A 25,910-nucleotide genomic window follows, 5' to 3' on the forward strand; every position below is an offset into this window, starting at 1 on the left:
AATTAAGCGCATGATTGAACAGCTGATCACATGCTGCCCAATATTGTGAATGGTTGTCTCCACACACAGGATTTTCCGGCATGGTGATCTGCGGAGTGATCCTGGCGAACCTGAGCGGATGTAACCCTGTCGCTGCCGTTGCCTTGCTGTGTCTTATCCAGTTCTTCAATGCTCTGACGACAGCAGGCATGCGCGCAGTCCATGTTGAATTCGCGCCCAGGTTCAGTGGGGTGACCTTCGCCCTGGCCAACACGGCAGGGACTCTTCCAGGGATCTTCGCTCCTCTGTTGGTCGGATTCATAACAGAGAATGATGTAAGTACTCAACACTACACGACACAACACACAAGCCAACACAACACAACACAACACAACACAACACAACACAACACAACACAACACAACACAACACAACACACAACATAGCACTACGAGTCTCGACGAGACGCAATGCGGCGCGACACGACATGACGCGACATGGCACGACTAGATACGACATGACTAGGCTGCTGTGCGTCTCAAAATCATCCAACTTTGCATGTGGGTATTTATTGGAGTTTTTCGTTTCTGTTAAAATATGAGGAATGCAATGTCCTGCATGCTTGGAAATGTTGGCTTTCCTGTCAACAATAATTTTACTTCAGCCGCTGGGAATCTTCAGTCTGGTTTTGATATGTCAGTATGAATTGTTTCACAGCTCTGTTATGGCCCTTACATTATCTTGATTTAATAATATGAAACATGTTTGTTGACCCTTGCAGCCAACTCTCGCTGCCTGGATGAAAATCTTCTACATAGGAGCGGCTCTTCAGGGTGTGGGAGGGATTTTCACCGTGGTGTTCATGCGCACTGACGTCCAGCCCTGGGCTCGGGAAGAGGCCGACCAAGAAGCCAACATCGCTGAAAAGGTCCGTACAAAAAGCTAGGGCAGAGACGCCTTTACATATACATTTATAGTAATATGAGCGCGATATAGAATGTAGCTATAAAAACATTTGGACTTCTCAGTTACGGTATCGAACCTGACAACACGTCCATACTACTGATTCATGTTTCCTATGTAACACTGTCATTATTGTGTTGTCATAATTAAACTCAAGTTGAAAGGGAAGATCTCGACTAGCATTTTACAGCAAATCGACGAATAAATATTTCCAAACATCATATTGGTCTCTGTGCCCGTAGAGAAGGGACAGTTCTATCTATGGTATAATACATCTGATGAGTGTTTTCACATATATTTTCACAGGGGACAGAGCTGACTGGTTCCAAAGACCTCATCATTGCTAATGAACACGCCGAGATGCCGACACAGAATGTCGAGATGTTCATCACCAAGTTATAGATACCTTGGTCCTTCTTTGGATTTTTGACGAGTTTTCTTATTTTTATTGTTACTTCTGTCTATTACACATATTCTAAAAAAGGAACATGCGAACAATCATTTTGAATGTTGTTGCACCTAACATTTAAAGACATTGTCTTATAAATAAAACGCAAACTTAAAGTTTTTATCTATTTGAAGTGGTGCAAAGGTGAGAGCAGTACTGTCTAATCACTCTACACGTGCAAATGTCAAGTTATCGATGTCAAAATAAACATCACATGCACAAAAGTCTCTTTAAGCGATATTCACCTTCACTTTAAAACACACGGTGTGAGGAAATGTAATCCATGCATTAGATCGCGACTCCGCGTTTGAGAAAGTTAATGCAACGTGTACGCATAACTGCTACGGATACGCGTTTTGTGTAGCATTATGAGAAACACGGAAATAGTCCTGCATTGCTAGTGATTGGATTCGGCCTCTACCTGTATATACCTATGTAATGGTCCAAAGGTGAGAGTAATAAAGGGTTAATGCCCCGCCGGTCGGGGGCGATAACCACCGAATAAATCACAGAGTGAAACTACTACAAGTCTTAACACTAGTGTTAGTGTCCTGTCCCCCGTATAATGGTGCGGTCCAAAAAGTCTTGATAACCTGATAACCCATGGGAAACTGAGCCTTCTGATTGGCCGACGGCTACTGGCTATGTGATAATACTGAATAATCATTCTGTTCATACAATGAAAGGCCGTGTGTATTGTCTCCAACAGACAGCCAGACGCCTAGCAAAGGTTACTGTGACATTTTCAGGTCTCCAGTAGCAACTTTCTTTACCCTTACAAGTTAGGCAGGTAGTCCGTACAACACGGAGATCAGAGTTCAGCGCAGTTGGAAGAGCTGATACCGTGGAGGTAGGTCTTTAAACTAAACTGCTAATGACCAGAATACGATGACTTCGATGTTGTCCAAAACCGTAGTTCTAATCAGTTGTGAACGAGGCAGTTGCAGTTGCTATGTCTAAATTACAGTAGTCACTATAGAAGTCACTTATGTATTCATTGAACTTTATCATCATCGCGTGTGTGTGTGCTGCACCCTTTCTCTAAATTCCATTGTAAAATGTGTTGTCATTCTAGCGCCTGTGTTAGATTATCTAAACGTTAAGGTGTGTGCTATAATGTGTATATCATAGACTTTGGAAAAAAAATTCAGTCTAAATTAAAGATATCGTGACTTACATTTATGTCACAGACTTTGGAAAAATGGGTTCGGAAAGCAAGGATATGACGTCATCGAACGTTGAGGAGACAAAATCAGGCCAGGACTCGAAAAAGGGAAGCTGCTGTCTGGTATGTGCACTAACACTTTTCTACACGTTTATCTGTCGAATTTTCGCAGGCAATACGTTGCCTAAATCAATATACTGTCTCTGGTATGGAGGTACAGAGTGTACCAAGGGCGTTCTGTAGAACGTTCTTGGTTGTACAAAGTACAAAGAACAAATGCATATATATATATACACGCAATGCTCTGCTATGATTTCGTGGCATGTTTATGTAGAAATTCGCTTTTTACTTGGTCATATTCACAATTTGTACTTCAACTGCAGCTTGCCGACAAGATCCCGGCTCGATATATTTTGTCGGGCTTGTTCTTCCTGGGCATCCTTACGTTAGTCCCAACCAGGAACGGATTCAGCGTCGCCATCGTGGTCATGGTGAACAGTTCATCGTCTGCTTCACCTGTCAATCAAACTGCTCCCTACCAACTCTGTCCCAGCAGCGGGGCTGGAAATACTTCCGCACAGGTAGGAAAATTATTCTTACTGGTAATCGTTATATTGGTGCAGGATATTGATTTTTTTTCTATTAATCACAAACCAATGATACCACATCAACAGGTTCTAGGGAAACACACTAGATATGCGCTGGTTGCCATGTTATGTATGTTATATTGTTACGTGATTACAGAACGAAGAAGGAGAACTGGAATGGAGTCCAAGTGTGAGAGGAATTCTACTGGGGGCGTACTATTATGGTTACATCATCACTCAGGTAAGCCGTTTGATAGTCTCCACCAGACTCCTTTTGCAGGCTACATAAATAGTACAAATCGGCCTAAAAAGGGATATAATTGACCAGAGAAGGTGGCTAGTAGAAATTGGCAAAATAGAGAGACAACATGACAGGGGAGATTGTCCGCTAAGGTGCACATTTGCCGCCTCCCGAGCAGACCAACCTAAGCGTTCTACACAGATAAATTTGTATAAAATTAATATTCATATGTAGGGAAACGTAAAACAAGTCCCTGTACACATTGGATCTTGAACAAAATGATGCGTTATAACGTTAACCTCCATATTTTATTCTCATTGGTAAATTTGTGGGGACTGAAATTGTTCACTCTCATATTTTTGCCTCTGGTTAAGGAGCAATCTTGAAGGACGGGAGGTCGTTACTGAGACAACATACAGACCATCCTTGTTCCTTGTAAAACAAAGTGTATTTCTTATCTTTTGCGTCTGTCAAACTCACAGTACATGAGTTCTGTTTTGCCCCACACAGGTGGTAGGTGGCGTGTTGGAGCAGAAGTTGGGCGGCAAACTCGTGTACGGGACGGGCATGTTGGCCATAGCTGCCCTGGACGCCCTTGGTCCCGTGGCCTCCAGGGCCAGTCCTTGGGCGATGTTTGCTGTCAGATTCATCATGGGTCTGGTGTCTGTAAGTTAACTTATCTTAAGCAACTCGGATTTCCTTGCAGAAAGTTATATTAATTAGGACTTTGAATGATGCAAACTTACTTTATCTTTTTGATACATTTTGTCTGACGCTTACCTCTTCCTTCGTGGTCTCAATGAAAAGTGGATTGCAGGTGGATATGAGCTTCTCCTGTTTTCCAGGGAGTTCTGTTCCCCACTATGTACGGAGTCTGGGGCCGATGGGCTCCTGCTACCGACAGGACAAAACTTCTGGCGTTTTGCTACATAGGTAAAGTTCTACATGTGTAAATTAAGTGTACTGTATGTGTATCGGTATAGCGGGTATAATCGCCCTTCGGCGTAACACACCAGCTTCGCAGGCACGCGGCGCGGCGGCAGCTGGCTACATTACACCTAACGACTTGTTACACCTAACCCTTGAACATCTAACTCTAAACCTAAAGCGATCTAATGACAATGCCCTTACTGATTTACAGCATTTCGAGAGTAAGGTGTCCTTCTGTACATAGAAAGTAAAAGGGTGCATTAGTTTTGTTGGGGAGCCTTGCTGAATCTAGATTGGCTAACATCCTATACATGTATCAGGCCTAAACATGTGACATTTTTTTACACAAATGCAGGGTTGCCCATTGGTAACATAATCAACTACCCACTGGCGTCCTTCCTAGCTGCTGAGCTGGGCTGGGAGACTATCTTCTATATTCCTGGTAAGGAAATCTAAAAATGCCATCAACATACCAATGCAGAAAGGTGTCAAATGCTAGGCTGATCAACACCATAGCATAATGTGATAGTCTACATGGTATAGACCCCCAAACAATGATGAGTGCATCTTTTGGCACATGTAAGCCCACAAACTCAACTCATAAAGACCACCACCACTACGAGAAAAGATAATAGATTGAATCACCGCTTTATCCCCTAACTTTCTGTAGGGGGTTTTGTAGCAGTCTGGCTCGTATTTTGGCTCCTCCTGGCTTACGACTCGCCTGCAAAACATCCGCGGATCCTGGAGGAAGAACAGAAGTACATCGAAGAAAGTATCGGGGGAAAAGTACAACAGGTAACAAGCAAAGATGCGATCTGTTCCATCATACTATCTTCTTACATGTATGTGAGATATTTTGTTGGTATAGCAGACATGATTCTGAGCTTTAAACACATTGTTTGAATAATAAGAGGCCTTGCGTTTTCTCCGATAGAAACCAAGAGTTCCTTGGCTGAAAGTATTGTCGTCACTTCCGGCCTGGGCTCTCATCGTCGGTCAATTCTCTTCCAACTGGGGCAACTACTTCTTGCTTACCCAACTGCCGAACTACATGAAGAATGTGCTGGGATTCAACATTAGAACGGTACGTGATGGGTACCGGTGAGCTGTTTAGCTGCCAACTATTGTAATTGTTATATCATGTTTCCTGGACCACTTTTATGTCACGAAATCGATGTTTCACAAGGATACTCGGACTCCACCTACTTTTGGACCAAATTTGCCTCGATTGAAACAGTATATATTGAACAAATCTGCTTGCATCGTCATAAAATTCTGAATTCATGATTTTATTGCAAACCGCATGAAGAAGTCGATCTGAAGGGGTGCTAGGGCCAGGAAGGGATTGTTCACTCTAGCTCTTGTACTTACAACTCTCCTGTTCTAAAAGACCCAGAACACTTCCTTTTTCTCCCCCAGAACGGTCTGCTGTCTGCTCTTCCGTTCGTCCTCGCCATGGTCTCCATGTTGGTGTCAAGCGTGGCAGCTGACCGCTTGATCCAAAACGGGAAGATTCCCAAGGTGTGGATAAGGAGGGGATTCGTTATCGCAGGTGATCTCTTACCAACCTTATTTTAGACCTTAGATCCTCCCATAGAGATGTGCTTCACCTGGGAAGGATCACGAAGGCAAGCACTGTAGAGAGTAGAAAACGGTGGTGGCCCGCATCGTCGTTTATTGTGAGCGGCAACGACGACGACGACGACGATGATGATGGTAATGATGAGATCCTCCCGCAACTCCTATAAACAGTTATCAAAATTAAGCACTTGATTGTCACAACAGCTGATCACATGCTGCCCACTTTATTGTGAATGGTTGTCTCCTAGCCTATGTAACCCAAGCTCCGGGGGGCTCCCTACATAGTCCGCCACCCACCTCGGGGGCCGGCTGGATGTTGGGCGGCCGGCAAAAGCGATTTAATCAGGCTAGTTGTCTTCACACACAGGATTTTCCGGCATGGTGATCTGCGGAGTGATCCTGGCGAACCTGAGCGGATGTAACCCTGTCGCTGCCGTTGCCCTGCTGTGTCTTATCCAGTTCTTCAACTCCCTGACGACAGCAGGCATGCGGGCAGTCCATGTTGAGTTCGCGCCCAGGTTCAGCGGGGTGACCTTCGCCCTGGCCAACACGGCAGGGACTCTTCCAGCTAGGGATCTTCGCTCCTCTGTTGGTCGGATTCATAACAGAGAATGATGTGAGTACACAATACAACACGACACGACACAACACAACACACAACACAACACAACACAACTCAACTCAACTCAACTCAACACAACACAACTCGACGAGACGCTATGCGGCGCGACACGACATGACGAGACATGGCACGACTAGATACGACATGACTAGGCTGCTGTGCATCTCAAAATCATCCATGCAACTTTACATGTGGGTATTTATTGGAGTTTTTCGTTCCTGTTCAAATATGAGGAATGCAATGCCCTGCATGCTTGGAAATGATGGCTTTCCTGTTAATAATTTTACTACAGCCGCTGGGAATCTTCAGTCTGGTTTTGATATGTCAGTGTGAATTGTTTCACAGCTCTGTTATGGCCCTTACATTATCTATGAAACATGTTTGTTGACCCTTGCAGCCAACCCTCGCGGCCTGGATGAAAATCTTCTACATAGGAGCGGCTCTTCAGGCTGTGGGGGGAATTTTCATCGTGGTGTTCATGCGCACTGACGTCCAGCCCTGGGCTCGGGGAGAGGACAAAGAGGTCTTTATAAATAAAGTAATATGAACGCGATATAGAATGTAGCTATGAATACATTTGAAGTTCTCAGTTACTTGACAACACGTTCCATACTACTGAATTATGTTTCCTATGTAACATTATTGTATCGTCATAATTAAACTCATTTCGAAAGGGGAGACTAGCATCTTACAGCAAATCTACGAATAGATATTTGCTATCATCATATGGGTCTATATGTGTCTATACGGGTCTCTGGGCCCGTAGAGAACCAGACGGGGCAGTTCTATCTATGGTATAATACATCTGATGAGTGTTTTCATATATATATATATTTTCACAGGGGACGGAGCTGACTGGTTCCAAAGACCTCATCATTGCTAATGAACACACCGAGATGCCGACACAGAATGTCGAGATGTTCGTCACCAAGTTATAGATCATTTCGTTCCTTTCTTTGGACTTTTAATCAACGAGTTTCTTTTTTCGTATTTTTATTGTTACTTCTGTCTATTACACATATTCTTAATAAAGGCAAATGCGAGCAATCGTTTTGAATGTTGTTGCACATACCAATTAAAGACATTATCTTACAAATAAAACTGATATTGTGTCCTCGGATCTAATTGAGCCATAAGACAGACCTGTCATATAGATTGTTACCTCAAGGTCTATTTGATCACTCGCGTCAAATGTGGCAAGACTAAAGGCAGTTCAACAGGTCACCTTTTACTAACAGTATCTGTATCTTCATATCCGGTATAAACGCACTTCGGCGTCAAGGTAACATGCCAGCTTCGCAGGCACGCGGCGCGGCGGCAGCTAGTTATCATATTATATTACAGTAACTTCTTGATAGATGTTGCGACGTAATTTCAAACAATAGATGCCCTTGGTTCCAAGGTAAGGTAGGGTTAAGCTTATTGAACAGCTGCTGTCATAACTTCGGCCTCCAATCAATCAATAAACCAACCAACCAATTAGCAACCAGCCACCAAACAAACATACACAAACCTACGTGCGCGTATGGCATCAGCTCAAAGACGATGGTCCAAAGGTGAGAGTAATAATGCAAATATGCCTAGTCATCCTGCGCACATAAAAAGTGTGAAAGTATCTCACAGTTCAAACCTATCTCTCTTATATGAACGTATATTTTGGCATTGAGAATAGATCAAGGGATCGGCATGACAATTATTGTGGCTGTCAATATAAACATCACAATGCACAAATGTCTCTTTAATTTATTTAAGCAATTTATAGCCTAGGAAAATGCACAGTGTTAGTTACAAATCCCGCCTTTTATAAGGGTATAACAATGTATATGAACCCATCGTGGTCTGTATTTGAGCGTTTTTTGTAGCCTTGTCAATATGACACAGATGCAGTCCTGTATTGCTTGTGATTAATGGTTCGACATACATGTAGATTGTGTCTACCTGCGATTAATGGTCCAAAGGTGAGAGCATTGATGAATAGTCACTGTTTATGTAAGTGAAAGGTCGCGCGTGGTCTTCAACAGACAGCGCGCGTGTACCACCTCGCCACTTCCACACACGCACAGGTCACTGTTAGATGTTAGGTCTCCCGTTATAGAAATGTTTCTTGCCCCCTAGGCTGACAGGTAGTCGGTGTGACACAGAAATCATAGTTCAGCGCAGCTGGAAGATCTGATAGCGTGAAGGTAAGTGTTTGAACAATACTCCTAATGGACAGAATGTAACAACACCGATGTTGTCAAAGGCTGTCGTTCTAATCAGTTGTGGACGAGGCCGTAGCATTTGCTATGTCTCGATTAGCTCACTATAGAAGGATTGGTCATAAAGTGTGTGGTGATGGTATGTGCAACGAGTTTGTGGTCAGATATACAGTAAAGTTCAGCTCATTACTGAATATGTAATCTAGACACCTTAACCGTTTAATCTATTGAACGCAATCATCATTGTGGTATGTGTGTGTTGCAACCTTTCTATTAGTTCCATTTCTATATTTATTGTGTTGTTGTTATTGTAGCGTCCATATTAAATATGTTGTGACTCATAATATATGTGCTATAATGATGTGTATCACAGACTTTGGAAAATGGGTTCGGAAAGCAAGGATGTGACGTCAACGAAGATTGACGAGAGGAAACCAGAGGACTTGAAAAGGGGGAGCTGTTGTCTGGTATGTGGAGCAATTCTTTTCACTATTACCTACTAAATATTGATTGCTAATATTTGTACCTTTCAACATACTGTCTATTACGGCGGTACGGTGTTATAATTGCACAAAAGAGTTATGTATAATGTAGGTCGATGCTATGGCTTTATGACACAAATGTAAGTACCGAAACCCGTCTTTTTCTTGGTTATATTTGGTAAATTTTCTCTTGTATTGCAGCTGGCCGACAAAATCCCTGCTCGATACATCTTGTCGGGCTTGTTTTTCTTCGGCGTTGTTTCGCTAGTCACAGCCAGGAACGGATTCAGCGTCGCCATCGTGGTCATGGTGAACAGTTCATCGTCTGCTTCACCTGTCAATCAAACTGGGACCTACCAACTCTGTCCGAGCAGCGGGGCTGGAAATACTTCCGCACAGGTAGGACAATTATCCTTCAATCATAATAATTCTATCGGTACAGAAAATTCATTTAGCACAATCACAATCTTTCAGATTAAGAATAATGATATGACATCAAGGGGTTAGACGGAAAATATAATTGACAAAGTTACTTGCTATTTAGTAGGTTATTAATGATACAACTACCTGAAGGGCCTTCTGAAGACATGTTTGATGATCTATTTCACTATACATGTATGTATTACATATGAACTGGTTGTCAGATGCATGTCGCCATGTCGGTCTGTGATTACAGAACGAGGAGGGAGAACTGGAATGGAGTAAGAGTCTGAGGGGGATTCTTTTGGGGGCGTACTATTATGGCTACATCATCACTCAGGTGAGTGGTTTAGCTTTATATGTATTATAAGGGTGATGTATAGGAAGACGTAAACAAGCAATTTCATGCATTGTATCTAGAACAGAATGATTGGGTATACAGCGTTAATATCCATATGGTATCCTCCTCAGATGTTACACTGAAATCATTCAATCTAAACGATGTCCCTCTTATATCTTTGCTTAAGCAGCAATCTTCAAAGACGAGATTTCATCACTGAGACAAAATACAGACTTTCTTTGTACCTTCTAAAACAATTGTGTTTCTTATCCTTTTATTTGTTTTTTTTCCCACACAGGTGGTAGGCGGTGTGTTGGAGCAGAAGTTGGGCGGCAAACTCGTGTACGGGACGGGCATGTTGGCCATAGCTGCCCTGGACGCTCTTGGTCCCGTGGCCTCCAGGGCCAGCCCTTGGGCGATGTTTGCTGTCAGATTCATCATGGGCCTAGTATCTGTAAGTTGTCATTATACAATCAAATAATCATGGTACGTTCAGATACACACACACACACACACACACACACACACACACACACACACACACACACACACACACACAAACACTATAGTCTGGTTGTGACTTAATGAAGGTCCTCTATCCTGCATTGCAATGATAACTTTGAATTGTTTTCCAGGGAGTTCTGTTCCCCACCATGTTTGGAGTCTGGGGCCGATGGGCTCCTCCAACCGAAAGGACGAAACTTATGGCAATTTGCTACATAGGTAACTAAACATGTATCAATTTTCTTTTGTGAGTCTTCCGTCATTCTGTCTGTAGAAAGTAGGAGATGTTTATTGTATGCTTTATTCATATATTCTGCACAGCCATTCGGAATCTAGATTGCTTTAAAATCGTAGCTTAGCATCTAATCATAATTCTTTTTTTTCTTCTCTTGTTTACACAAATGCAGGGTTGCCCATTGGTAACATGATCAACTACCCGCTGGCTTCCTCCCTCGCTGCTGAGTTGGGGTGGGAGACTATCTTCTATATGCCTGGTATGGAAAGTCTAAAAATCCTTTTTTCGTTCCCATACCGATCCATAAAAGTTTGTTCTCAGTGTAGTGTGTCAATCGAGTAACGTTCAGTGCGAAGGTTTTGCCACTCTTTCCAGACGAAAGTTTTGTGATGCCTGAAAAGGTGTCCAGTGCAAGGCTGCTCAGTGCAATAGCATAATAGAGAATTGTCTACATGGTGTTCGAAATAGTAGATAATTAAGATACTCGATGCACCTGAACCTACTTAGGAGACTTACAGATGTTAACTCCTTCTTGAAGCGGGCACATAATATACTAATAGCTTTGCCCTTGATGTGTCGCCCAGAAATGTGATGATGGATTGAATCCCCACTGTACTTACAAACTTTCGATAGGACTTTTTGTAGCAGTCTGGCTCGTATTTTGGCTCATCCTGGGTTACGACTCGCCTGCAAAACATCCGCGGATCCTGGAGGAAGAACAGAAGTACATAGAAGACAGTATCGGGGGAAAAGTACAACAGGTAACAAGCAAAGATGCGATCTACTACTTCTGTTTACTTAATCTTGACCTTTCGAAAAACATATTATGGGTTGAATATTAACAGGAACTGTATACCTTCTCTTTGATAGAAACCAAGAGTTCCTTGGCTGAAAGTATTCTCGTCCCTTCCGGCCTGGGCTCTCATTATTGGACAACTCTCTTCAAATTGGTGCAAATACTTCTTGCTGACGCAACTGCCGAACTACATGAAGAATGTGCTGGGTTTCAACATCAAAACGGTGAGCTGTGATGTGTCAAAGGTCTTAAGTTGCCAATTATTGTCATTTTGCCTGGTGGAATGCCGTTATGTGCGGAAGAAATCAATTGTAAAGTTTCAAAAGGATCCATAGATTGGGTGCAATTAAGGGAGCCTCAGCCTGGTATACAAGTAGGATAGTACCCCGCCTAAAGCGTCACTTTAGACGTACCTTGGGCAAATCTGCCTGGACTGAAACAGTAGATATGTACAAATTTAAATCTGCTCGCATCACCTTAGATGTCCCAATTGATGATTTGATTGCAAATCGCATAACGATGTTGGACTGAAGGAGGCCTGGGGATCAGGGAAGGATATTTGACATTCTAGCTCTTACAAATCACTAGCAGTGCTAGACTAGTACTATAAAGTATACTATTATAAGCCCGTAACACCGCCTTTTCTATATCCTCTAGAACGGCTTGCTGTCCGCTCTTCCGTACTTTCTGGCCACGATCTCCATGTTGGCGTCAAGCGTTGCAGCAGACCGCTTGATTGAAGGCGGGAAAATTCCCAAGGTGTGGATAAGAAGGGGATTCGCTATCACAGGTGATTAAATTTCTCAAGATTGAGATTTCTCAAGATTCAAATTTGCCAAGATTGCATGATTGTGTTGGCCATCGCTGTCCACCCTATTGTGAATGGTTTTCTCCACACAGGATTTTCCGGCATGGTGATCTGCGGAGTGATCCTGGCGAACCTGAGCGGATGTAACCCTGTCGTTGCCGTTGCCTTGCTGTGTCTCTCTGAGGCCTTTAACTCCCTGACGACAGCAGGCATGCGGGCGGTCCATGTGGAGTTCGCGCCCAGGTTCAGCGGGGTGACTTTTGGAATGGCCAACACGGCAGGGACCCTGCCGGGCATCTTCGCTCCTCTGTTGGTCGGATTCATAACAGAGAATGATGTGAGTACAAAATACTACACAACTTTTCACATGGGTATTTCCGTTCCTGTGCAAATTTGAGGGGTAAGAAATGCAATGTGCTGATTTTCCTTCGAATTGTTGGTTTTAATTTCCACGACAATCATGCTTACCGTAAATTTGGCCGCCGGGCATCTTTATTCTGGTTTTCTTATGCTATAGCTGTGCAACAACGCATACCGGCTATATAGCTGGTATGCATTGTTGCCATATATTACAGCCGTGCAACAATGTATATTAGCTATATAGGCACTTACATTATCTTAGCCCTTGTCCTGCTGGCAATTTTTACACAATATTTTCAAATAATTTCATGTCTTAATCAGGTCACAGTCCCTTGACTTTTTTTGCCCCGCGGTGGCGTAGTTACTTCCGCATTCGTTGCGTTTCGCTGCGGTGTGATGCGTTACACGAGAAACACCCCCAAATCGTACCTACACAGGGTACTATATAGATGGTACTATATGTGCAACCCATATATATATGGGCCCCGCAGGACAAGGGTTAACAATACATACGCTTTATGTCCGTGGACCTTTTCAGCCAACCCTCGCTGCCTGGACGAAAATCTTCTACATAGGAGCGGCTCTTCAGGGTGTGGGAGGGATTTTCACCGTGGTGTTTATGAGCACTGACGTCCAGCCCTGGGCTCGGGAAGAAACCAACATCGATGAAAAGGTTCGTATAAAAGAGTACACAAAGCGAGGTTAGAGTGGTCTTTAAAAGTTCCGTGAGTTTGAGACAGAAGAAAACATACTAACTTCCCAGGTACAGTAAGTTGCATCAGTCCTGAATTTTTTCTCTTTGTGTAACAATGCGAAATGATAGATTAGCATATCGAATAATAGATAAAAAGCAACTGTTGAGTGTTGTGACATATGTTCACAGGGGACGGAGCTGACTGGTTCCAAAGACCTCATCATTGCTAATGAACACGCCGAGATGCCGACACAGAATGTCGAGATGTTCATCACCAAGTTATAGATCATTTGGTCCCTTCTCTGGACATTCGATCATCAATTTTCTTAATATATGCACTCTCTGTGGATACGTAGATGACCATACGAAACTCCTCGGTCTGTATTGTTGTTGTGTCAATAAAGTTTTCAAGTCTTTATTCACATTTTACAGCTTCTTGCAAGTGACTCTCTTATGTTGTCTTTTGTGTGTGAAACAAGCTCTCTTTTATACCTCCACGGTGTAACTTAGCAATAGATATATTGTAGTTTCTTGGAAATTGACAGGGAGCATTTCCATTCTATCGATATGCAAATAATACTATTTTTACTGCACAATCAATCTCTGTTTTGCTGATTCTACAATATGATGACAGCACCAAACTCAGCGCGAAGAAAGTAACAGGTGGTTTCAGGAGGACATCGCAACGTAATAAATTCAAAAGCAAGCAATATCACACCATGGGATATTGAAATTACAAAAATACTGCTAAATATTATTTTATTACAAATTTCAAAATGACATATTTCCATATAACGTTACCACCGCATCATATGGTAATCATTAGGGCGTCATTGCGTCATTCTTTGCGTTTGGAGATCCCATCGGACGGTCAAAGGTCACGGATAGTTTCGTCACATGATGTTTTCACCACCAGGTGAGAACTGGTACAGGTACGACTTTGGACCAGGTATATATTGACACTAAAAGGCATGTTTGCCATGTCTGTCAGAGGCACAAGTCCTGACAGAAGCCGGAGGACTTCTACACCGTATCTAGGATAGAAACGCAGTGCTGTCATGTCACAAGGGCTTGCGTTCTAGTTCAGGACGGTGTCTAGGAGTTGGGTCGACGATCTTTTGTAAGGTAAGTTCAGTACTAAGCTGTTGTGCCTTTGTCTCACAAGCCTGGGTCACATACTTCGCACGACAGTATTACGACAGCAAATCGATGTCGTGGATGTGCTAAAAATAACGACATTTACTTTAATTATGACGGGAAATGGTCTGTGTGACTGCCGTATTCTCGCTGAAAATAGGTCGTCAAAAGTCGCGGGACGTTGTAATATGTATTGTGATTGCTCCACATAATTTGCAACGGCCAGGTTTAGTTCGGGACAAATATGGTGCAATACATCAGCTGACATGGGTCAATAACCTTTGTATTAATGTCATATGACACCTCAGTGTGGACTGTACTAAATTATGAAACTATCATTTTGCATTACTTTTCATGTTTATGAAAGGATAAGCTTATAATAATGTTATATGACTACCAAATAAGTGCACTGCTTATTAGTGACACCAGCCACACCATGCAGTCTTTGAAACAATCTTATCTTTCATTCACTGAGGTTCAACTGAATTTTGCTTACTACAAAATGTATAATCTATGCCACTTCCTCTTTCACTTTCGTGACTATAATAGCCTGGTTGTGCAGACCCTCTTGTTGTTTCTATCAGGTCCCATTAGAATCCTAATGATGGGTTAAATGACCCTCAATGTCTGTCATAAATTATCTCTGTTCTCATTGTCAGACTGACCATAGTATATCTATCTTGATCCAAGTTATCTACATTCTCCTGCAAAAGTCTCAGTGTTTGTGAGTCAGTAGCATTTTGAGTAGCCAATTAGGCAAGTTTCAATTAATCTCGTACATGTAACTGTTACTATCCTGGCCATTTAAACTAACAGATAGAACTGCCTGCAGGAGGTCATGCCCCATTGAGTCTTAAAAGAGTGGAATCCTTGGATAATAATTATATGTTTCCAACCTGGGACATTAGTATCAAGGTCCTGATAAAAAAATTGCTTTAGACCCAAAAGTCAGTTTTCTCTCCTTGCACATGTAAAACCTTGTGTGTGTGGTGATTGTATTAGTTACAAAGTTAGCTTTTCACAGACAACAAAGGGACTTGTTTGGAGAAGAAACCAAGATTTGAAAGACAATAAGATTGACACAAAACAAAGCCATTATCCTACTTGTCTTCAGATGACAAGGCAAGGCATGTGACTCAAGTCACGTGAAGGGATTCCCAGGAATGTGGTTAGTCTGGTTGGGAAACTTTCAAAACAGGGAGGTTTGATATTTTCTTGTACATATGTATATGGTTATCTAAACCATCATATCTTGTATATTGAAATTGGCTATAGGACAGTTATAGATACATGTATATGTAAAACTTTGCAAATGTAAATCTACAAGTTCTGTTAGAAAAGGAAGTTGCTAATTCTTATGGTTTCAGTCACCCCTGTCTATGAAAATGGTTTCAACCAGCTGAACTGTCCTGGTGTGCCCCCTGAAACGTATCACAGACACTTTTAGGGTTATTCCTGGCAGGTTGGTTGGGTCTATCACAGGTTCCAAGCAAAAGAATCTGAGATTTGATTCCGCAAGAACGATTGTGACACTTTAATATCGGATGTTCTTACATTTCTTGGATTTGTCTTTGAAGCAGTCATGATGGATTTCTTAAAAAGGTATGTTTTTGAGAGAAAGTTTATTTTTCAATTACTGGGAAAAGGTGTATACCATTATCTAGAAAAATATTGTCTTTGGAAAAAAATTAAGTTGTAACATTGTTAGCATCCCTTGTGATTCCATAAGACTTTTCCCAAACTAAAAACAGATTGTTTTAATGATGTAAGTATAATGCAATCCACCTACTGTCCATTGTACTAGTATCTTGTCTTCACCTGTCAGGTTAACTTAGGCTTAAGACATGTTATGGGAAGCTTTGAAGTCACAAGACTTCCATGTGACAGTAATTAGAGACTCTTCCAATACCTGCTGTCCCAATTGCCCTCAGGGAATTCACAGTGGGGATTCCCTTCAGAGATCTTTGAACACTCATTTCATTATCCTTCTTTGAGATTTGAACAAACATGGAGAATTCCAGAACTAGGGGCGAAAAAAACATGCCCTACAATGACCACCGTGCAGTACCAAGCGGTAATTTTTGTGTCCCGGACGTGCCACCTGAAAATCGCAGTGTGGTGTGACGCGCCAGTTTTGGGCCTGTTAACGGTTTAAAAAATCTAATACAGCATGTGCTGCGTTGTAGGACACATTTTTTGCCCCGTGTAGACTGGCCCCTAGTCATGATAGATCCTACTAATGCGATTAGAGCATAATTTGTCTGGTATGTGAGTGATGTTACAGAGCCTGTTTCTGTCCTATTACGTAGTGATGAGTGGAGGTGTGAGCGCCATGGATCCTGTAACCTACGGAACCTATCGCAGTGTTGAAGACACGACCGTGGACAGGAGAAGACGCCCTCCTTTTGTTCCGAACCGATCGCAGACGCCGTCGATTCCCGAAGAAAATACTACAGACAGAGAGGACCGAGAAGTCGAATCTACTTTTCAGAACAATACTGACAATATGGAGAGAAGTCCGCTCCTGTCAGGGGAACCTTGCCCAAATGATCAGAATGCAAACAGAAGAAATAAACAAGTCAGGCCGAGGCTTACCAGACCGCAGTCTGCACCAAATGGGTATGATTTTAGATTACAGACTTGTTACTGTTGATTTTCATTTTCTATATTGATTATCACAATTAATATCCATGCTGTGCCCTTCTACATTGTTCATTTTGAAGGCAGCATTGTCGTTGTTTTTGGTTAGAAAATTAAAGGAAATGATGTTTTATAGTTTATTGACAACTTGCCTTTCTGCCTGATGACTAGTATACCAGCAGTCCTGTATAGCCACAACAACATGCAGGCTTTGGATGCTGATCTGGAGGCCCGGTTGGTGGAGGGAAGGGGTCGCAGTGTCAGTGCCTTGTCTTTAACATCCCAGATGGAACTTCATACCAGTGGGGAACATTGGTTCACACTGTCCAAGGGCACAAGGTCAGATATGCAGTTTTGGCTCTAATGTTCATTTATGTGTAAGATCTATATATAAGAAGAATATAATTTTGTCTATGCTAATGCAGAGGTTATGGTTAAAGGCTTATGTTATTATGTTTTCTACAGCAAGATATAACTGTTCAGTAAAGATTAGTGAATTCCTTTAATCAGTATTTTCAAGGATTGTGTCTTTTGTTTATGGGAACTTTCTTTCAGAATCACAATAAGTTTTGTTTTATCTTTTATACATTCAGGAAGTTCTTCAGACAGATGAAGATAGGAATCCTCTTCCTTATTGTCATAGCCTGCTCAGTAAGTTTGCTCTTTTTACTCTGAAATACAGTTGTCTGCAAAGTTTATGCTAAGTCCTGTATTACCAGTTGTACAAGTGAGTGAAAGTGATAGAAATCTTCTGAACCCACATGTAGCATTGTTCCAGGTGTGAATACTTTCATGCAACAATTTTGTTTGCTTTTTTCTCAGATAATGTTTGGCAGTATTCCAGAGGGTAACCAACATCCTGAGACCATTGCTGTTTCTAGTTCACAACCATACCGTATCCTTTATACTACATGTATTATACTCACGTCTGGTGACTTCAGTATTGATGGTTGTACTTGATGATTTATGGAAGTCTAAGACTGAATCTTTTTTTTGGTGAGTATAAAAATGTGTATCAGTAAGTTTGTGTTCTCAGATAATGCTGAAACAGAAGCGTACCCTTTGAACACACACAAAAGAATGGAAAAATATATATTTCAAACTATATTCTGTACTCTGAGGCATAATCCTTGACCTACATTTCAAATTCAGATAAGAAGATAGAAGTTGACATGTTATACGGCCAGGTAAAACTAGGTGTTGATGGGCCATTTGACCTACTAGCCAGCAAGGCTGCCACCCCTGACAACTCCATCAATGTGACATTGTGGTGCAATGTGACAAAAAATGCAACGATAAAGGTATGGATTCTTCTACATTTATTGAGACATTTGATGAATTGTCTAAAATATAATTTCTCTGCTTTATCTGCATTGTAAGGATATTTAGGAATATATGACATTACAAAGTCTTCACACTTTTGCTTTGACTGCTATTAAAAAGAAAAATTGCTAATTTCACTGTACACAATACTAGTTGTATTATGGCTTCGTCTTGTTTGTCATCATTTCTTTGTTTTTATAATTTAACATATTTGCAGATCTTGGCCAGTATCAGTATAATGGCTTTGTCTAAGTCGTAATTTTATTTCCTTGTACTTGCAGATCTTGGCCAACTACACCCTGGTGGTTAAGCACCCCACAGACATCCCAACATCAGACTGGGTTGCACAGACAAAGAGAGTGCAGGTTGAGAGAAAGTAAGACGTTTTTCTTAAAAAGTCTTGTGCATCAAAATGTTACTGTTAAGATTCAGTTAAATGTATTATGTCTCCTATTTGCTTAAAATTAAATTTGAATTCCAGGTTGTTTTGTATACTAGTATACGGGTATGAATAGCATTGCATTTGTTCTATTCTGAGACTTCCAACTTGTTAAAACCATCAGAACTGAAAGATTTTTCTTCACCCACCAGGAATGAGAATGACCTGATAATGGTGGACATCACAACGGACATGACGGAGGCCACGGCGCTCACCCTGTCGTACATCGAGCTGCCGCCCGCCATCGACTACAGCGTACTAATCGCCGCCATCATCCTGGGATTTGTCTACGTCCTCATCACGTTTGATGTAAGTTTGTCAGACATCGTTATTAGGACATGCTAGTTTTCATTAAAGGTTGCTTGATTATACAGGGTTTTCATGTATTTCTGAGCTTGGCTATGTACAGTGTATTCTTTTTTGCCAAGCTTCGCAATGTGTTAAAAAAATTACTCATCTATTCCATTAAAAAAGAGTATATGTAGATGCTTTAATTTTACACACTGTGTAATAAACTATCCATATAAAAAGTTACATACAGGTATAATTAACATATGAAATTGTACATTTCAATGTAGGTTTGGGAAATAATTTCTTCCAAAGTTGATGTATTCCCCCTCCCCCAAGAGCTAATGGTTCCACCCATTTCCATGGTTACAGCTGGTACACAGGACGATTGCCGCCATCATTGGTGCCCTTGCCGCCCTTGCAGCGTTGGCCATGCTGAATGAGAGACCCACCCTGGACCACATCATGGAGTGGATAGACTTCGAAACACTCTCACTCCTGTTCGGAATGGTGTGTACCCCACTTTTGGTATTAAGCCTTCCAGTGCCATAGGCCAGTTTTAAAACCTACCTAGTTCTAATCATCTACAACACTCTGAGGTTAAAATCATTCTGCATAACAGTTACTTTTTTTGCATATTATTCATTTAGTATAGTTTTAACAAAGGAAATATTTTAGTCCCACAAATAAGACCTCGATCATCTTCTATACAAATTTCATAATGAGAAGTCACCAGACATAGTGTTGATAATATGAATTGTAATGGTTTGCTAATCAATTGTTGAAAAATGTTTGTTATATTTCTTGAATGTCTTTTACAGATGATACTAGTGGCAATTTTCATGGAGACAGGATTCTTTGACTACGTTGCAATCAAGGTAAGATCAGTCTGTTATAGTTCAGGAATGTTAATCTTTAATTCTTCCACTGCTTTTCTAGTCCTCTCTGTATCTTTGTATAATATTCAAAACTGTTCTTTTCTATATCATTCTTCATAAAAGCATCAATCTGTCCAGATTATTTGGTGCATTTTATTTCAGTTTTCTTGGACAAGTAGTAGTTCTTGTTTTTAGCACAATAACCATCCCTGTCCTTGGTGCTGAATTGATGTCTGTTAGAAATGTGGTTAACCACTTCAAAATCTTAAGGTTCAAACACTACAAATCTAGCATTAAATACACTGTACCAGAGTTAATTGATGTATTGTGTGTTTTTGTGTTGTTTTTGTCCTGTTGCAGTGCTATAAGTTGTCCCGCGGCCGTGTGTGGGTGCTGATCTTTATCCTGTGTCTGCTGGCTGGGGTAGTGTCAGCCTTCCTGGACAACGTCACAACTATTCTTCTCATGGTGCCAGTCTCTATAAGGTCAGGACCATTGACATCTACTTACTGTTTATTATTTGTTTGTACATAAAAAAACACAACAATTTGCAGTAAAAATACGAAAAGGTGCCAGAGAAATCAGAGACTTTTTCGGTCCATCTTCGGTTCCCCAATAACGACAATAACTGTATAATAGCCATGGTCATTAACTGATAATTATCAAACATACATCTGATTTTTTAAAACTTCATATCTTATTACAGTACTGTTAATCATTTACTTTTTATTTGCTGCTGGTTGCTCTTTTGCAGCCAGATTTCATGTCTTTGAAAATTATGATTTGGTACTCATTTAGGAGCATTTGCTTAGCATGTGAAATTTCTTCTTTTCAGGTTGTGTGAGGTCATGAACCTTGACCCTAAGTATGTCCTGATTGCCATCGTCATGTTCTCCAATATTGGCGGGACCAGCACAGCTGTTGGCGATCCCCCCAATGTTATCATCATCTCTAATGCTAGATTCCAGGCTGAGGTACGTTTTGGTACTTGATGACGTACAATGTAGATGTGTTGTGTTCCTATTGTAAGTTTGAAAATTTCATATTGTCAAGGGTATATGCGTGATCAGCTGTATCTCTGTATCTGTATAGCCAGTGTAACTGCGCCTGACAGCATAACATACGAGCTTTGCAGGTACTTTTATAAGCCTAATCTTGATGTTCTGATTTAGTGAGATGCTGCTATAGTTAAACCACTGTGCCTAAGCACTTGTTAGTTCTGTACACCGAAGTCACAGATCTATGTGGCTTTGCACTAAGCAAAACTTGTTTAAAAACACCAACTAGTAACTTTCTTCCTGCAGTACAGAAAAATTGCAGTACTGCATTCTGACTAAGTATTACTACTGGTTGTTAAATATATAAGAACAGGGCTTTTATAACTGTATTGTGTATTGTTTTATCCCAGGGAATTGACTTTGCCACATTCACGCTCCACTTGTTTCTGGGTATCATCCCTGTCTACACTGTCGGCTTCATCCTCATCAGAATCATGTACATGTGTAAACAACTCTTCAACAAGGAGCATCCAGAAATAGTTGGTAAGCACTGGGCAGTATTATGATCCTCAAGTGTGACTTACAGACATTAGACTCAACTAAATCTCAGGGAAATGTACACATATTTGCTCAGTATAATTTTGATGTATATTCCAGACTTTTTGGTACGTCAATGAAGGTCAGACATCCAGGTAATAAGATAAGCCAAAAAATAGCCACTCAAGAACTGGACATGATTTGTTATAACAAGACTTTAAATTTGTCTGTTCCAGAACTTAAGCATGAGATAAAAATCTGGAGGCAGACGGCACAGAGAGTGACCCCAGCGAGTCGTGAGGAGAACACAGTGAAGGCTCTCCTCACACAGAAGGTCCTCACACTGGAAAATACACTCAAGAAGAAACTCTACAACCTCAATAGGTGAGAAGAATGGCAGTTTGATTTGTGCTTCGATTCTAGAAAAAGTACTAATATTTTTCCAATTACTCAGAGCATGTTTCAAAAATAAGGTACTTTATTCATTTCTGCACATATGATATATTTGAAGAAGAACAAAGCAGAGTGCAACTAATGCAATGATTGTTTTTCTTGTGACACTGCTGACTGTTAGAGTATATGATTATACTAAATTTGGTCACAAATGTTTTACAGGCAAAGGCCAGAAGATACAAACTGGCAGGCAAGCCTTGCTGAACTAGAGGGCAAGGTAAGAGTGGAAGACTCACCAACTTTTTATATAATCTTGTCAATAGTTTTATTATTACAGCGATTCACATATTTTGCACTGTACAAAAGGATTAAAGGTGACCAATAGGTTTTAGTCAATTTGGATCAATTGTTCTACATGTACTTGCCTAATGCTTATATAATGTGTCTGAAATGTTCTCCCACTTACAGTACAAGATTCAAGACAAGTGGCTCCTGATGAAGTCAGGATTGGTGATGATGGCTGTCATCCTTCTCTTCTTCCTTCACTCCTTTGTTCCCAGCCTGCATCTCAATCTAGGTAAGATGGCCATTTCTCTTACAGTCATCACTTTCCTCTTCTTTTGGTCTCAATGAGACTTAATAAGGAGTTGACAAAAATTGGTCAAAAACTTGGTAGAGCTTTAAAGTTTGTAATAGAAGCTGCCAGTCAACTCCTGTATTTAAAAAACTTCTTAAAAACTTTTTCCTACAAAATCCCAGTACATCCACAATCTGATTTGTTTGTTTTCCTTGTTATTGTTAATATTTTGTTTTAATCGTTAATTCTTATGTTAATTATTTAATCAGTTTAATCTGTAACATCTACCTGAATTACAGGTATAAGACTTTTGTTTAATTTCGTTTTAGTTAGTTTATACACCTCAGTTATTATTTCTGTGTCTTGATTTTGTTTAATTAATCATTGTTTAATTATTTCATTGTTTAATTTTGATGTTTAATTTAAATATGTTTTGTCATAAGTTATCTTTGCTTGGGGTAGGCCTCTAGAAAAACCACCCAGGTTTCTGGCCTACCCCGCACATTCTTTGATTATTATTATTTGATTGTGTAATTGTTTTTAATATACGTGCAAATGGTAAATAAAAAAAAAAAAATAAATAAATAAAGCTACATGAACATTTTCAACTGAAGAGATATGTTGTGTATAAAGTGCCTTTCTAAGGGTTCAACAAGGGCACAACATTGGGGGACTGCTAGGGATTCAAACCCAGAACCTTTAGACTCTAAGTCAACAACTCTAACTACAAGACCATCTTGCCACCTGTGTAGGTTGGATTGCCATGCTTGGTGCTATCTGGTTACTGGTTCTGGCTGACTACAAGGACCTGGAGATGATCATGCACAGAGTGGAATGGTCCACTCTCCTTTTCTTCGCTGCACTCTTTGTACTGATGGAGGTAATTTCAAACATTCTAAGCTAGTTACATGTAGCCTAATGGAACTTGAATTAGTTATCTTCAGTTGATAGTTTTAGTTTAGTTAGTTGATGCAGTTCACCATTGATATGCTAAATGCTGGTAGATACACTGGTAGCATGAAAGATTTATAAAAGATGGTACTGATATTCTCTAGAATCATATCTATTTGAATGTCTAATTTCAACTTTCATTTCGAATTTCAATCAGGCTCTGCATGAACTTGGCCTTCTAGACTGGATTGGACAGAGGACGGCTGAGCTTATTAAGGTAGAGAGTATTTCTTAACTTTGTGCATTACTATAATCAAGGGATTGTTCTCTTAGTTTTCTTCCAGTCACTCTGGTTTTCTTCCTTAGACTGACTTAGCGAGACTTGTCACACATGGGCTTCTTTGAAGAGTGACATCAACACTGGGTCAGAGAAGCCATGTGACAAGTCTCACTGGGTCAGTTTGTTGAAGAAGACCAGAGTGACAGGTCAAAAATCTGAGCCCTATACTGGGTTGCTGGTTTCAACATTTTCCATACTCCAAATATATTTTATCAAGTTAATCACACAGTAATGACTCTCTCTAGGGTGTACCCGATGACAACCAGCTGGCCGTGGCGATTATCCTGATCCTGTGGGTGTCGGCCGTGGCGTCTTCCTTCATCGACAACATCCCCTTCACCACCGCCATGATCCCCATCATCATCAGCCTGGCCGACGACCCCGGCCTCAACCTGCCGCTCCGACCGCTGGTCTGGTCCCTCGCCTTCGGAGCTTGTTTGGGAGGTACTGAACCTTGTTTACATCATAAAAAGTTGTGTTTTGTTTGAAGGTTCTCTCACTGCTTAGCCTTAGGTTATCATTACTCTGACCTTCCTAGCCAGAGGGGGAAATGGATGAAACTTGCAGTCACCTGTGCAGCAGCCAAATGATTATGATGGTGAAGAATTACTCTTTGTCATGCTCTAAGGTACGACAGAGTTACAGAGTTACAGAGAAGTCTCACATTTTATTTCCTAGGGAATGGCACGTTGATTGGTGCATCAGCCAATGTGGTGTGTGCAGGCCTTGCCGAGCAGAGAGGTTATGGCTTCTCCTTTGTGGAGTTTTTCAAGTAAGTCATTTTTCCTCAGTTGTCTTGGTTGTCAGCTCAGTTTGTCCTAATATAGCAGGTCCATTGTCATATCAAATCCATGATCTCTAACTCTAAGGCCCAACCATTTTTGTTTCTTGCATTTTCTAATACCCACTAGCTTTCTAGGAGACCCATACATGTAGATATTATTAAATACTTTGTGGGTATCCTAGCAAATAGGATTTTGTTAAACTTGTTTTTTTTTCTCTTGTAGGATTGGTTTTCCCATGATGGTTGTGACAACGCTGGTGGCCATGATCTACCTCCTGATCTGCCACGGCGTGATCGGCTGGGACGTCCCGACAAACAGCACACCGCCGCTGTTCTCACAGTCTGTGGTGTAGGACAGTACAGCACTACCATTGTTCACCATGTATGTACACTATAGGATAGCACAGCTAAAGTAGTACTGTGACAGTACTCCTGTTCAGTCTGTTACAGTCTTCTACAGATCAGCCATATGCCTTTCTAAGAACTGTGTCCTACCTACATGCCTCATTGCCTGACCAAATCATAATTCTACATTCAACACTGTCATTGTTGACCACTCAAGCTGCTATTGAAATTCAGGTTTGATGTTGAAGGGACCAAGTTCAACACTCAGGATGGCCAAAAGTCACTGTATTGCCTTTTGAGAAAAAAGTGGAAGGAATCTAGCTGTTCATCAAAAGGACTAAATGTCAATGTTCTAAAATGTCTTACCAGTATAGTAGCTGGTACTGTAATATATTTGTGAATATGATTTTGTAATTTTCTGATCACTATTTTTATTTTGTCACTTTGTACTTTTATCTTCCAACAAATACATGACTGTCTTGGTACCAAAGAGAAAGTGAGGAATACTGTAAGCTATAATATTGACCATATCATCATCCATCATTGTATCTCTGTTATTTTGACCAAGACACTCATAATCAAGAGAGTTATCTTAAGGAAGAGCTGAAATCATAATTTTTTACCATTTTCGCATGCGCGAAAATGGTAACTCAGACGAGATTGAGATTGGATGGATGGATGGATCAACGGTTCCACCCTTCAACGGCCATGCAGACATGCTAAGTCACCGCATGTCGCTAGATGTCGTTGTTGCGACGGCCATGCAGACATGCTGAGTTGCCGCATGTCGCTAGATGTCGTTGTTGCGAGTGCACTTTTTACCATTTATGCCTTGGACGTTTGTATACTTTCCATTATGGTTGCTAATTTCAAAATCATAGTTCTATTAATGTTGCATAACAAAGCTGCTGACAAAACAAACTTAATTTGTCTTGAACAATAACTTGATTTTATTATTTGCCAAAAATGTTGATAAAGACATGT

General features: G+C 41.0%; 1 protein-coding gene across 1 annotated transcript in view; it reads left to right on the forward strand.

Annotated features, from left to right (window-relative positions):
• The window catches only part of LOC109467927, a 29,563-nt gene extending 4,021 nt beyond the window's left edge, over nucleotides 1-25,542 (forward strand). Inside the window, 26 exon segments of the mRNA XM_019766083.1 lie at nucleotides 70-314; nucleotides 761-907; nucleotides 2,939-3,136; nucleotides 3,300-3,383; nucleotides 3,894-4,049; nucleotides 4,229-4,316; nucleotides 4,669-4,755; nucleotides 4,984-5,111; nucleotides 5,251-5,400; nucleotides 5,736-5,868; nucleotides 6,265-6,464; nucleotides 6,466-6,513; nucleotides 6,917-7,057; nucleotides 9,401-9,598; nucleotides 9,876-9,959; nucleotides 10,258-10,413; nucleotides 10,595-10,682; nucleotides 10,871-10,957; nucleotides 11,332-11,459; nucleotides 11,569-11,718; nucleotides 12,152-12,284; nucleotides 12,395-12,639; nucleotides 13,201-13,335; nucleotides 13,546-13,610; nucleotides 22,456-22,566; nucleotides 24,805-25,542. Coding sequence (XP_019621642.1) covers nucleotides 70-314; nucleotides 761-907; nucleotides 2,939-3,136; nucleotides 3,300-3,383; nucleotides 3,894-4,049; nucleotides 4,229-4,316; nucleotides 4,669-4,755; nucleotides 4,984-5,111; nucleotides 5,251-5,400; nucleotides 5,736-5,868; nucleotides 6,265-6,464; nucleotides 6,466-6,513; nucleotides 6,917-7,057; nucleotides 9,401-9,598; nucleotides 9,876-9,959; nucleotides 10,258-10,413; nucleotides 10,595-10,682; nucleotides 10,871-10,957; nucleotides 11,332-11,459; nucleotides 11,569-11,718; nucleotides 12,152-12,284; nucleotides 12,395-12,639; nucleotides 13,201-13,335; nucleotides 13,546-13,610; nucleotides 22,456-22,566; nucleotides 24,805-24,934 — 3,515 coding nt within the window. The 3' untranslated portion in view covers nucleotides 24,935-25,542.
• Nucleotides 25,543-25,910: the final 368 nt, after the last annotated feature.

Source organism: Branchiostoma belcheri, unplaced genomic scaffold (genome assembly GCF_001625305.1).
Source record: "Branchiostoma belcheri isolate BF01 breed outbred unplaced genomic scaffold, Haploidv18h27 scaffold19, whole genome shotgun sequence".
NCBI classification, from domain to species: domain Eukaryota; kingdom Metazoa; phylum Chordata; class Leptocardii; order Amphioxiformes; family Branchiostomatidae; genus Branchiostoma; species Branchiostoma belcheri.